The sequence below is a fragment of the Daucus carota genome, chromosome 2 (genome assembly GCF_001625215.2).
Source record: "Daucus carota subsp. sativus chromosome 2, DH1 v3.0, whole genome shotgun sequence".
Taxonomy (NCBI): domain Eukaryota; kingdom Viridiplantae; phylum Streptophyta; class Magnoliopsida; order Apiales; family Apiaceae; genus Daucus; species Daucus carota.
The window spans coordinates 46,650,503-46,665,208 of record NC_030382.2 but is presented as its reverse complement, the minus strand read 5'-3'; the positions used below and the strand labels follow the sequence as shown (position 1 = coordinate 46,665,208).

The window sequence follows — 14,706 nt, the reverse complement described above, 5'->3', positions numbered from 1 at the left end:
CTTTGAAGTTGCTTCTATTCCTCTTACTTCTTGAAGATCATCCAGCTCCAGATCCAACTCAGAAATTTCTTCAATGTTAGCAATGATGAGATAGTCATCAGGGTTCTCAGGTTCTTTTGGAGGTTTAGGAGGGTTAGCTATCCTCTTAGCCACAGACTTGACTTTCTTCTTTGGCTTGGAAGATTCTTGGACAAGAAAAGCTGGAATTGGAATATCTTCCAAGTCAATTGGCTCCTCCTTTGGCATTATTGGCTCATCATGGAAGTTGACATCTGGATGTACTACTGTGGTATCCTTGATTGGAGAAGAAGGCTTTGAGATAGGCTTTTCTGGCACTTCTTCTCTTCTCTTGGCTGCCTCAGGCATCTTAGTTTTAGATTTGACTCTCTTTTTCTTTGGAGAAGATTCAAGAGGCAATCCTTTCTCATTTAAAAGCTCAGCTGCCAACTCCTCTTCCAGCTCAATAGCATACCTTTCATCCACCTCTATTTGGTTCAAAGAGAGTTGGGATTCAAACTCCTCTTTTTCACATTCTCTGGCCACCTCTTCAGCTTTTGCAAATGAGTAATGAGGATGGCCAGTTCCAATAAACAGCTTCTGGCCTTCTCTGTAGATGATGGCAAAATGAGCCTTTAAGGCCACATCTGCACAATCTTTATAACTTTTGATTTCTTGGCCCAAAAGCTTGTATTCATTTTTGTCAGGCCTGGCTAGTGGAAAGTAGATTGAGCTTGAGTCTTTTTCAGGCCTTAAGTAACCACAATTGTTTGGAAACAGAATTGGCTTGAACTCATTCAGAAATGATGGCTCACCCTTTTCTGTCTTGGAGGGAATAACAATCTCAGGTGTAATTACCCTGAGAATTGTGGTTGTGGTTGGAAAAGAGATTTGAGCTGTGGTGGCTGTAGAAGATGTAGATGATTTCTTGCCCAGTTGAGCCACTCTCTTTGCAATGGAGTCCAATTCTTTCATCCTTGCAATCTTCTGCTTTTCCCTTTCAGTGTGGAAAGGGGGAGGAATTTGACTGATCAATTCTGCAGGAGTTGGTAATTCTTTCTCCCCCTTTTTGTTAGCAGCAAGTGTAGGGGATGAACTGGGAAGTGAAACACCAGAGGCAAGAAGAAGATGTTGAAGCAGTCCAGTCTGAATTCTTTGATGCTGCAACATCTCATCCATTCTAGAGTTTAAGGTGTAGACATTTCCTTCCAGAGCTTCCACTTGCTTCTCCAATTGTAGTTGTTTTTGCTCAGATGCAGAAAGAGCTGATTTGACCTGAGCTGGAAGCTTTTCATCAATTTGCTTGGTCAGATCAGTCTTAACAGAGGCAATAAGAGAATTGAGATGCTCTATCTCATGCTGAAAATGGAGAGATTGAAACTTGTGAAGCTTGAGATTGTCTAGTGCTTGACTGGCAATGGTGGCAGAGATGACTGGAGAAGAGGATGAGCTTCCAGGTTGTGATTGAAGAATGGTGGAGGCTTGCCTTTCCAGCTCCATGCTAACAACAGTTGCATTGGCAGACTGCATGGAGAGCCATGAAGGTAGAGAAGTTGTAGGTTGTTCAACAAGGGATTCCTCAAGAGCATTATTGAGGTCTTCATCACTATCATCATAATGAAAATCATCTCCAGCATTGGCAGGCAGAGCTGTAAATGCCTCCTTTGCTCTAAGCATTGAAGATGTAGTGTGAATCAGATTGAGGTGCCTCTCAGCTGCTTGATTGTCCAATATGGCAAAGTCTTGAATGGAGGACATCCCATGAGTAAAAGTCTCAGGGTCTAGTGAAACACCATCCAATATGGATCTGTATTCAGCTTGAAACTCTTGTTCACTAAACCCTTCATTGACACCTGCATTTCTCTCAATTTCTCTCTGTTCTTGCATCAACGGCTCCCCTTGGCTCACCACACCACTCACCTCTCCCTCACTTACCCTTACTAAAGGGTCACTCTTATCCTCTCCTTTTTCCTGGCTAGAAGAAAATGCCAGACTCTCCACACCCTCTCCTTTTGCCAGCTCACTAGGCTGCCTCTCCACTCCATAGCTCACTCCACTCAATCCTAGAAGTGTTTGTGCTACCATGTGATCAACTGCTGTAGAAAGAGGTAAATTAATTGAAGTAACAGCAGTTGTCAACTGATGAGAGACATCAGTTGAAACATGAGTAGAAGAGGCATTCAACTGATGAGAGCTGTTAAGCAGATCAGTTGAAGGACAAACACTTGTCAACTGATGAGGAAGATCAGTTGAAGAAAATGAAGAAATAGGTTTAGAGGCTGTGACAGTTGAGTCTGTGGTGATTGATTTTAAAGGAAAATCCACAGAACACACTGTCACAGAAGAAGGAAATGGAAGAGAAAGATCCAACAAATCATCAAAATGATGATGATCAATCTCAGATGGGGGCTTCTCCATGAAATCCAAAGATGGAGAATTTACAAGTGTGGTGTGAATTAATTCCACATCCACAGAGGAGGTTGGGGATTGTGTTTGAGTAGTAGAGATGGTAAGATCATAAATATGGGTGATTGGTTGAGATGAAGAAGGGGGCTGTGACTCCACATTTATTGGAGTCACATCAATCTGACTTTGAGAAGTTAAAGGCATAAAATCCAGAATGGATGCCTGTGTGTGTGTAGAGTGCTTCAGTTTTTCACTTCTTAGCTTCTTTCTCCCATAAGCTTTTATTGGTGAAGAAGTGGTGTCCCTCCCCCTTTTTAACTGTGTCCCTGGTTGAGGACTATTTTCAATAGCAACATCCTTTTGGGAGGATGCTGCTAGGGATGAGTTTAATTCCATATTAACATCTACAGTCTTTTGGGAGACTGCAGAGTGGCTTAGCTGGTTAACACACATCTCTCCATCCTTATTCTTAGGGCTTCTTTTATGTTCACCCTTTCCCTCCCCCTCACAACCTCCAATCACACTCCCCTCAGGTTTGTGTTTCTTGGATTTTACAACAGATGTCTTTTGGGAGGCATCTGAGGTTGGTTTAGAAGACTTGTTTTTAGAAGGTTTTGCCACTTGTGTGGACTGTTGATGGGCCTCTTCAACAGCCCTGATGGCAGAAAGCAAAGAAGGTGAGGGTTGAGAAAGAGTAGTAGGAAAGCCATGTACCTCTTTGTGCTTTCCAGCCTCCATTGTTGGCAGGTACACCACCTCCAAGGAGGGATATAAATTCATCCTAAAGAGGTCTTTAAAGACTCTCTTTTCCTGCACAAAACTGGGAAGCTTGGCTTCCTTGTTAGTAATAACTAGCTTTTTGTTGAGATGATTAGCTAGCATCATGAGAAATCTGACATAATAAATATTCCTAGGTCTACCAATTTTATCACCTAGTTTCTCCCCAATTTCTTGGATCATCAAACCACCAAAGTTGAAATATTCATTAGTCAGGTACATGTAAAGCATTTGTAAAATCTGGGAAGTGAGAGCATTGAAATTACTAATCTTACCAGAAAATGCCTTGATAAAAGCATCACATAAATAACTCCATTCTCTCCTAAGACCCCTTCTTTCTATTTTACCTAAGGCATCAGTTGGCAAAACATAATTCATGGCATAAAGTAAATTAACCAACTGATTATCACTAGGCAAAGATAAAACAATATCTTCAGGAATCTTAAAGCATGCTTTCATAACATCAGCATTGACAGAATGAATTTCATTATTGACAGAGAAAGTTAGAGTTTCATGCTCACTATTAAACTCTGCAGAGGTCCACATCTCCTCCACTATTTCATGGTAGATGGTAGGAGCTTCAAGCATAGCATAAGAGAGCTGGCTTGACTTGATGAACTCCATCATCCTGTGATACTCCTTCTCCTCCACAGCCTTGATATCCACAAATGACGCGAAGTTGTTCTTCTCATAAATAAACCCACTTGGTGCAGTATACTTCTTCATTGGTGCCATTGTAGTTACAGAGAAAGCTTGAGGAAAAATTAGAGTTTGCTTTTGCACAGAGAGAGAAGAGAACTTGAAGAATTCGAAAGAGTGAGATGAAAAGAAATGAAAATAAATTAAAACACTTAAATACTTTCTCAGAAAATTGCTGTGATTGGCTGAGAAATTACCGTTGAGAAGAAATTACTCTTATTTATCTCTACAAAAATTACACACACGATCGTGTGTATAAAGTAGGTGAGAGACAAAAGAAATTTCAACGGCTCAGATCTGATAATACTTTCAACGGATGAAATAAGCGCCTCTTTAAACTTCCTATTCAACTGATGAGGATCAGTTGAAGGCGTCTTCAACTGGTGTCATCAGTTGAATGAAAAACAACGCAAGAGGATATTGTTTCAAGCATCAGTTGAAACAATTTCACTAGTTCATCAGTTGAAATATTATAAACTTCATCCAGAATTATAACTAATTCAATTTTGATAAATCAAAATTAATCAAATTCTGGCTGCCAAATTACAGAAAAATTCACTCTAAATTAGGAGAAATTTAACATACCTAATTTACTTACCAACCTTGTGAATGTGGATTCATCAAGAGGCTTTGTGAAAATATCTGCAATCTGTTCTTCACTTGGAACAAAATGCATTTCAACAGTACCAGCCATCACATGTTCTCTTATGAAGTGGTATTTGATGTCAATGTGCTTGGTTCTTGAGTGTTGTACTGGATTTTCAGTTATAGCAATAGCACTGGTGTTGTCACAAAATATTGGGATTTTTGAGAGATTTAATCCATAATCAAGTAATTGATTTCTCATCCACAATAATTGTGCACAACAGCTTCCAGCTGCAATGTACTCAGCCTCAGCTGTAGAGGTTGATACAGAATTTTGCTTTTTGCTAAACCAAGAAATCAATCTGTCACCAAGAAATTGACAGGTGCCTGTTGTACTTTTTCTATCAATTTTGCATCCTGCAAAATCAGCATCTGAATATCCAATTAGATCAAATCCAGAGTCTTTAGGGTACCAAATACCAAGATTTGGTGTTCCCTTAAGATATCTGAATATTCTTTTTATAGCAATAAGATGTGATTCTTTAGGATCAGATTGAAATCTAGCACAGAGGCATGTAGAAAACATAATATCTGGTCTACTAGCTGTCAAATATAAAAGAGAACCAACCATGCCTCTATAATTAGAGATGTCCACAGATTTCTCATTAGGACTTAACTCTAATTTGGTGGCTGTTGGCATGGGAGTCTTAGCTTCTTTGCAATCCAATAAATCAAACTTTTTAAGTAGATCATAAATGTACTTAGTTTGATTTATGAATATACCTTCCTTTACTTGTTTAACTTGTAAACCAAGAAAGTAGGTGAGCTCTCCCATCATGCTCATTTCATACTGACTTTTCATTAGATTAGCAAACTTCTTGCAAAGTTTCTCATCTGTAGAACCAAAGATTATATCATCTACATAAATTTGAACCAGAATAAAGGCACCATTTACATTTCTGTAAAATAGTGTTTTATCCACAGTTCCTCTGGAAAAATGATTATCTAACAAGAATTGAGGCAGAGTGTCATACCATGCCCTTGGTGCTTGCTTTAGTCCATAGAGTGCTTTTAATAAAAAGTAAACATACTCTGGAAATTCTGGATCTTCAAAACCAGGAGGCTGACTGACATATACCTCCTCTTCCAGTTCACCATTTAGAAAAGCACTCTTGACATCCATTTGATAAACTTTAAAGTTTGCATGAGCAGCATAGGCCAGGAAGATTCTTATTGCTTCCAGTCTTGCAACTGGTGCAAAGGTCTCATCAAAATCAATTCCTTCAGATTGAGAGTATCCTTTAGCAACAAGCCTTGCCTTGTTTCTGGTGACAACTCCATTCTCATCCACCTTGTTTCTGAATACCCACCTTGTTCCTACAATAGTTCTGTTTTTAGGTTTGGGTACCAGCTTCCATACATTGTTTCTCTCAAATTGATTTAATTCTTCTTGCATAGCAAGAACCCAATCAGCATCTTTGAGAGCATCTTCTATGACTTTAGATTCATCCTGTGAAAGGAATGCACTATACAAACACTCATCTTGAGTTGCTCTTCTTGTTTGTACAGATGCATTTGCATCTCCAATAATTAGCTCAAAAGGATGATCCCTTGTCCACTTTCTTTGTGGTGGAAGTGATTGTCTTGATGATGTGGCTTCATTATTGAAGTTCAGGTTTCCATGTTGGAAAGCTCCCCCTAAATTTGACATCTCATTATTTCTAGACTGATTGAAACTTTGAGACATTCTTTCAACTGATGATCCTTGAGATGTTTCAACTGATCCTTCCAATGTAGTTTCAACTGATGCTTCAGTTGAGTTTCCAATAGCAGTTGTTTCTTGCACCAGAGAGTCATCAGTTGGAATATTAATTCCAGGATTAATTCCAACATTTTGAATAATGTCATCATCATCATCACTGTCATACAGATCACCTTCACCTTCATTCTCAAATCTGAGATTATCATGAAATCCTTCATCTGAGAATCCTTGAATCTTCTTATCATCAAAAACTACATGGATTGATTCCATAACAATGTTGGTTCTCAGATTATATACTCTAAATGATTTTCCATCAGAGTATCCAACAAAAATAGCTTCATCTGCCTTGGCCTCAAATTTTCCAAGATCTTCACCTTGATTTCTTAGAACATAACACTTGCATCCAAATACATGAAGAAAGCTAATTGTTGGCTTCTTTCCTTTGAAGAGTTGAAAGGGAGTTAGATTATGAGGTTTGGTAATTAGTGAGATGTTTTGAGTGAAACAAGCAGTGTTCACAGCTTCAGCCCAAAAATAGGTTGGAAGTTGAGCTTCATTAATCATGGTTCTTGCAGCCTCAATAAGAGTTCTATTCTTCCTTTCAACAACACCATTTTGTTGTGGAGTTCTTGGTGCAGAGAACTCATGAATAATTCCCTCTTCTTCACAAAATTCTTTCATCACAGAGTTCTTGAATTCTGTTCCATTGTCACTTCTTATCCTTCCAACTTTGACATCTGGATTGTTGTTTAATGTCTTGATATGATTGATGATGATTTTCCCAGCTTCATCCTTAGAATGTAGAAAGAAAGTCCAAGTAAATTTTGAAAAATCATCAACAATCACTAAGCAATATTTCTTCTTTGAAATGGACATTATGTTGACTGGTCCAAATAAATCCATATGCAAGAGCTGAAGGGGCTTCACAATTGATGAAAGAGTCTTGCTTTTGAAAGAGCTTCTCTTTTGCTTTCCTAGCTGACAGGCTCCACAAAGTCCATCTTTTGAGAATTCCAGCTTTGGTAGACCTCTTACCAAGTCCTTCTTTACTAACTCATTCAAGGTTTTGAAATTTAGATGAGACAATCTCTTATGCCATAGCCAACTGTCATCTGAGCTTGCTTTGCTGAGAAGGCAAGTGATAGATTCAGACTTGACAGAATTGAAGTCAGCTACATACACATTTCCTTTTCTTTGTCCAATCAGAACCACATTGTTGTCATCTCCTTTGGTGACAACACAGGCTGCAGGAGTGAAATTGACTTTGTAACCTTTGTCACAGAGCTGACTGATGCTAAGCAAGTTGTGCTTAAGACCAGACACCAATGCAACTTCATCAATGATGACATTCTCTTTTGCAATCAAGCCATATCCCATAGTATATCCTTTGCTGTCATCTCCAAAGGTAATGCTAGGGCCAGCTTTCTCCACAAACTTTGTGAGCAGGGAGGAATCACCAGTCATGTGCCTGGAGCATCCACTATCCAAGTACCACAAATTCTTCTTGTGGTTTCCCTGCACACATTTTACAAACAGATCAAGTTGATTTTGGTACCCAAATTGCTTTGGGTCCAGATTTGTTAGTCTTAGCAGCCTTTTCCACTTTCTCAACCTTTTCCTTGGATTGAATTGGTTCAATCTTTGGTTTTGGTTGAGAAATTGGAACATCAACTCTGTTTTCAAACACAGGCCTTTGAGACATGCATAAATTGTTCATTCCATGCAAGTTTGAATGAAATTGAGGCATGTTAAAGGCATTGAAATAAGGATTGAACATATATGGCATGTTAGGCTGAGAATAAGGATTGTGAGGCAATAAACCAGGCATCATATTCATAGCAGATAAATTCATGTGAGGAACAGATGTCATAGGAATAGGCAAGGATAAATTAGGAGCAACCACAGTTTTACAATTAGCAGATAAATGATTTACACTACCACACTTACTGCAGGTTTTCCTAAGAGCACTAGCATTGGGAGTGTAATTGGTGTGCTTGTTAACTCCTATTTTGCCATTTCTATTTCCTTTCTTCTTTTTAGTCTCCTCAGATTTATGCTCACTAGTATCCAACTTCTTCTTGTTCTTGTTACTGGAATGAAGAGTGTTATTAACACTATCACTGGTCTCAGAAGAACTATTCTCACCTTTAACAAAATTCTTTTTAACCGGACCATATTTCTTGTTAAGCTTCTTGAGAACACTCTTGTCAACTGATGAGTTTTTGTTCAACTGATGACTCTCATCAGTTGAGACTTTGTTCTTCAACTGATGATCATCATCAGTATTCTCATCACCTGAACTGTTCCCAGATATCTCAAGCACTTTCTTATTCCTCTTCCACTCATTCTCTACAAAGGTCTCTCTACCTTGCATGTTGATGATATTGGTGGAAACATCCCTACCAGATTTCCATTTGGCAATAATCTCTTGTTCCTTATCAAGCTGCTTTCTTATGATCTCTTCTCTTTTCAGAACAACCAAGAGATCATCCTTGGCTGTCTGACACTCAATTTTCAGCTTCTCAAACTCAATAAATTGAGCTTCTAAGGCATTGTTTCTATCACTTAGAAAGGTGTTAGCTTCCTTAATTCTACTATTTTCCTTAGTAAGAGATTTTAAAGAAACATGCAAATGATATAATTCTGTAGACATTTCATTAATAGTAACATTGCATTCATCTTTAGTTAACTCAACTAAGTTTGTAGTGAATACCTGACTACTGCTTCCAGTGTTTTCTTCTTGATCTGTGGAGTTGGCCATTAGAGCTAGATTGACAAACTCCTCCTCTTCATCAGAATCATCTCCAGCTGCCCAATCATCCTTTGTGATGAATGCTCTTTCCTTTTGTTTGAGAAGTTCATAATATTTCTTTTTGTAGTCAATGTTTTCACTTGACTTTTTCTCAACTTTAGGCTTTCTGCACTCATTTGCAAAGTGACCTGCATTCCCACAGTTGAAGCACTTGAATTTTGATCTGTCTACCATGCTTCTATCAGACTTGGGATTGCCTTTAAAAGATTTTGCAGAATTAAAATTCTTTTTGAATTTCAGTTTGGAGAATCTTCTTGACAGGAAGGCTAGATGTTCATCAATTCCATCACTTTCTTCACCAGAATCAGCTACTTCTTTCTCCTTTCTTCTTCCTTTGCTTGACTCTGAGCTCTCCTCTTTGACCAACTTCTCAGTTTCTTCAACTTGAGACTTTCCCTTGTCCTTGACAGTATCCTCCAGAGATGCAACTAGAGCCACAGATGAATGCCCTTTCTTTTGGCTTTTCTCAATTTCTTCATCTTGCTCCATTTCAAGCTCATAAGTTTTTAAGGTTCCATACAGTCTCTCTAGAGTATAGTCTTTAAACTCTTGTGTATTTCTGAGAGAGACTGTCATGGGCTTCCATTCTTTAGGAAGAGCTCTTAAGAATTTCAAGTTTGAATCCTTAACTTGATACACTCTTCCAAAGAGCTTTAGACCATTTAACAGTTTTTGAAATCTGTTAAATGTATCACTCAAACTTTCACGAGCCTTGAAATGGAATGACTCATATTGTTGAATCAGAAGCTGCATCTTGTTCTCTCTCACTTGCTCATTCCCTTCACAGATGGTCCTGATGGTGTCCCAAACTTCTTTGGCACTTGTGCAGCTAATAACACTATCAATCATTTCTTGATCCAAACCATTGAACAGAAGATTCATGGTTTTCTTGTCCTTGTGCACTTCTTCAGTATCTTCTTGAGAATATTCATGGATAGGTTTTGGAATCATCTTACCTACCATGTCTTCACCATCAGCTCCCATACTTGTGCAGACCTTCATGGGGACATGAGGTCCTTTTTCAATACAGTTCACATAGCTTTCATCAATGGACAACAGATGCAGATGCATTCTCACTTTCCAGTGAAAATAGTTGTCTTTGTCAAGAACAGGAATCTTCACTCCAGCATCCTTCTTTCCCATCTTTCTCTAGCAGTGTTGATCTTTTTCCCTGTTTGTTGGGAACCTCGCTCTGATACCAATTGTTATTTTACACCAACTATGAGAAAGATTGTAGAAGGGGGGGTTGAATACAATCTTTTACAAATTTAAAAGATTCAAGAACAATACACTAAGAACACAATAAACAGAAAAACACCAAGTATTAAAAATACGGGTGGATTGAATGATCCACCCGTGAGATTTTATATAGAAGAATCTGTGGATTGTTTTACAATTCGCACAGCTGCTGGTTCATCACTCAAAACAAGTTCTAACTCTCAGATTTTTCTCTCAAGTAATTTGAACAAATTCAACTGATGCTACTAACTTGGTTATATACTCCAAGTTTTACAAAGCTTTTAGCTAGATTACAAAATGCACTCTAATCTAAAAACAATGCTGCACAACTTTGTCTTATGCATGCTTTCTGAGATGTCTTCATCTTTGACCATCATCTTGATTTGATCCAAATTGCACTGCATGAGATAAGTATGTTTCTGCTTCTTCTTTATTTTCCTAATTAGGCTTCCATGTCTATTTTAGTGTAATTCGATCCATGTGATTTGTCAGACTTAAGCTCTAGTCACTTTCAACTGCTCTTTGCTTCATCAGTTGAAGGTTCTGGTTGCTTTCAACTGCTATTGACTTTATCAGTTGAATGTCTGGCTCATCAGTTGAATGAATTACAAACTCCATCAGTTGAATGCTGTTCCAGTCTCATCAGTTTAATTCCTCAGCATTATCCGTTGAGCACTTTGTCTTCAGTTGAATGCTTGATTTTCATCAGTTGAAACATCATCCAGTCTTTATCAGTTGAACAGTTACATCTCATCAGTTGAATATCCTTCACTTAGATAAAATTACATGGCATTGGATATTTACAATTAGCCATCCTATTCTACCCATCCGTTGATAATTCCCAAAGACAAGAAATGTAACAATTACAACTGAAATTTGATAAAGATTCTAAGTAAGACATGTTACAAAAATGTTTATGTTATCATCAAAAATTATTGATTCCTAACAATAACACATAATAATTGTATATTTGTGAACTCAGCTTGTTTCATTTAGTTAACTTTGGAAAGGTTCTTTACTTTTCAGTTCTGAGGAAACCCTCAACTTCTTAGAGGTGCCTCGTGTCATAAAATTCCTCATTTATCTAACCCTTCTGGTCTGACATTATATTCTTAAGCTTATACAATAATAATTGGGCCACTACATAATCTTGGAAGCTTTTGAAAACCTTCTATCTTAATGCTTTACTTTTTACTACTTCTCATTGTATTGCAAGAGTTTGTTTAATCAAGCCCTCATCAACCTGAGCATTTTATTATAATCCTCCATGTACATACTAATCACTCAGCAGAGAGGTCAAAAGATACCTGCGTAGCTTATATGTAATCAAGTATCTATCTAAAGAACGCAACTTTTGTAAAAAAATTATTGATTGTAGCTAATTGTATTCTCCAGTTTCAATATATCTGCAGATCTAATTGAGGAGGCCAAAGATGCCGGTGAATTAGGTCTTGCTGCAATTCTTGTGTGGATGAGGTTCATGGCAACGAGGCAGTTAATATGGAACAAAAACTACAATGTAAAGCCACGGTATACCTCTTTATCGTATTTGCATATTACATTCCCCTCGGGCTTCTCTATGTATATATTGAGACCTGATTCGACTTGTAATAATTTTTACACAAGTTTCCTACCTGGACAGTATAACTGGAAATGTCTGGTTTCAAATTTATCGTAATAGGTTGTTTAACAAAGTCTTGAGCTTCTAAATTCATCACCCTTTATTAAAACTTTAATAGCAATGTAAATATTATGGTCATTCTAAAGTTACAATGCATATCTTTGATGGTGCAGAGAAATAAGCAAGGCTCAAGATAGGCTTACAGGCTTGCTCCAGAATGTCTACAAAAATCACCCTGAGTACCGTGAACTCTTGCGTATGATTATGTCAACTGTTGGCCGTGGAGGTGAAGGAGATGTAGGACAGAGAATAAGGGATGAAATACTTGTTATTCAGGTTTGTATTCTAATATTAAGTGATTCTGTTCTGTCACACTCTTCTCTTTCATGTCTTAAAGGGATAATACAGTTAAAGAGCAATTTGAACTACAGAGCAAAAATGATTGCAAGGGAGGAATGATGGAGCAATGGCATCAAAAGTTGCATAATAATACTAGTCCTGATGATGTTGTGATCTGCCAGGTAATAAGTTGCATCATAAGTAGAATATATGGTTTACTTTCTTAGATTTTCTTAATTTTTTTTTTTTGACAGGCATTACTTGATTATATAAAAGGCGACTTTGACGTCAGTATTTATTGGAGAACCCTAAATGAAAATGGGATAACGAAAGAACGACTTTTAAGTTATGACCGAGCCATCCGATCTGAACCGAATTTTAGGAGAGATCAGAAAGATGGTCTTTTGCATGACCTGGGAAGCTACATGAAAACATTAAAGGTTTTCTTCCATTAATTTGTGATTTAGTTCTTTGTATATTGCTTTTGCCCTCCAGTTAAACTTTGTTAATGAATAATGACCTTAATTCAAGTAAGAACTTATATTTGAAGTGCTATCTGTGTAGAGTATTCATATACCCCGTGTATTTTTCTTATGCAAAACAATGCAAAATTACATAAATGGTGTTCCAATCAAAATAAGAAACCCTGTCATTCCCCGTTATCCAAACTTAACTGATGCTACCAAAGAGAAGCCCCTCAAATATTTAACATTTGATAGCTATCTTATTGTACAACCCATAGATACAAGGAAACGGGTACGCTGCCACGTACCGTGATCTAGATCGTTCGTACCCGATACGGTCGGAAACGTGAACGGAAACGTTCAGGGTCGCGACCCAGATCGCCGGAAGTGACGACCCGCAAGAACACACTTCATTCTTGTTTTGAACAATAGATCCATGTCTATGTCATATGATAAGTAATTTATTTTATCAATAAATGTGTACTTTTATTTGTTATTCAATATCTTTTTCTTTATAAAAAATTATAAATGTATAAATTATCAACTAAAATTGTATATTATAATGGAATTTATATATATGATTATAGAATTCTTTTTAAAAGGACCAATCGTACCCATACGTTCCATCGTACCTATACGTTCCATCGTACCAGATTCACTAAAACTAATGTTCCACGTACCCGATTTCGTTCCCCGTTTCGAATCGAACCCAGTCCTATGTAACTATGGTACAACCAATGTTCAATGTGTAGGCAGTACATTCAGGAGCTGATCTTGAGTCTGCAATTTCCAATTGTATGGGATACACATCTGAGGTAATGTGTTATTACTGTCTGTATTGTTATGCACACTTTTCTGGAGTAGATTACATGAATAAATTACATGAATCATTTTCAGGGACAAGGGTTCATGGTCGGGGTGCAAATCAATCCTGTATCAGGGTTGCCATCTGGTATTCCAGTAAGGGTTCTCTGCTTCCTTTTCTCAACTTAAAGCTAGTTCTTTTTATATGATTTCTATGCTATCATACAGGAACTGTTTCAGTTCATCCTGGCTCATGTGGAGGATAAAAATGTAGAAGCCCTTCTAGAGGTATTTAAAATTTTCATCAATGCTTCTGTTTTTCTGTGTTCTTGCTTTTTTATTTCCCAAATGTATTGACTAGAGATGCAAATTTGTTATTTAGGGATTACTGGAGGTTAGGGAGGAGCTTAGACCACTGATCTCTAACCCAAATGATAGGCTTAAAGATCTTCTATTTCTGGACATTGCCCTTGATTCTACTGTAAGGACAGCCATTGAAAGGGGTTATGAGGAACTAAATAGTGCTAAACCAGAGGTAATTGTTGCCTAGTATTCTATAATCTCTACACTCTTCCAGCCCACCCCAGTAATTACAATTTTCTTATATTATTATTATATTCTCATATAATCATCTTACATTAATTCTTGTTCTATCCCTGTTTATTACAGTTTTGCCAAATTTTTGAAACTTCAATATTAATATAGTCAGTATAAGAATATTCAATGTATTTTGTCCGCAGAAAGTCATGCACTTCATTACGCTGCTTCTTGAAAACCTTGCACTTTCATCGGATGATAATGAAAATCTCATCTACTCCTTAAAGGTAAGTAGTATTCTTGCTTAAGTTAGATTCCTTGTACTTTCTTTTTAGGCAAATTGATTAAAGTAATTTCTTGATAAAGTTTGAAATTAGAATTATATCTTCAGCCTTGGAAAGGTTAGCATTATTGTTGTAACTTGTTACCCTTTATATATAAAAAAGGCCAACTCTGATTTTCTTGTTCTTCATGAAAAATCAACATTCAACATTAATCAATGGTGCTTCTGTTTGACACTATGTACAAAAATATAAAATTAAGTATTATCTACTTTCCCCTTGTACCTCATTGTTTTGACAGAGAATGTAACACCCGAGTTCCACATCGAGGAGTGTGGAGACTTAGTTCAATTTATAAGCTAAGTATTACTACCAATTGCACC

At 37.3% G+C, this 14,706-nt stretch overlaps 1 protein-coding gene across 4 annotated transcripts in view; it reads left to right on the top strand.

The window, feature by feature from the left end:
* The window catches only part of LOC108209418 (alpha-glucan water dikinase, chloroplastic), a 28,307-nt gene that overhangs the window by 6,879 nt on the left and 6,722 nt on the right, over positions 1-14,706 (top strand). For all 4 annotated transcript variants that reach the window (XM_064087841.1, XM_017380313.2, XM_064087840.1 and 1 more), the window contains 9 exons: positions 11,673-11,807; positions 12,072-12,234; positions 12,330-12,419; positions 12,492-12,677; positions 13,454-13,516; positions 13,599-13,661; positions 13,734-13,793; positions 13,888-14,040; positions 14,246-14,329. In XM_064087841.1, the coding sequence (XP_063943911.1) occupies positions 11,673-11,807; positions 12,072-12,234; positions 12,330-12,419; positions 12,492-12,677; positions 13,454-13,516; positions 13,599-13,661; positions 13,734-13,793; positions 13,888-14,040; positions 14,246-14,329 (997 nt within the window). The remainder of the gene's footprint in view (positions 1-11,672; positions 11,808-12,071; positions 12,235-12,329; positions 12,420-12,491; positions 12,678-13,453; positions 13,517-13,598; positions 13,662-13,733; positions 13,794-13,887; positions 14,041-14,245; positions 14,330-14,706) is intronic.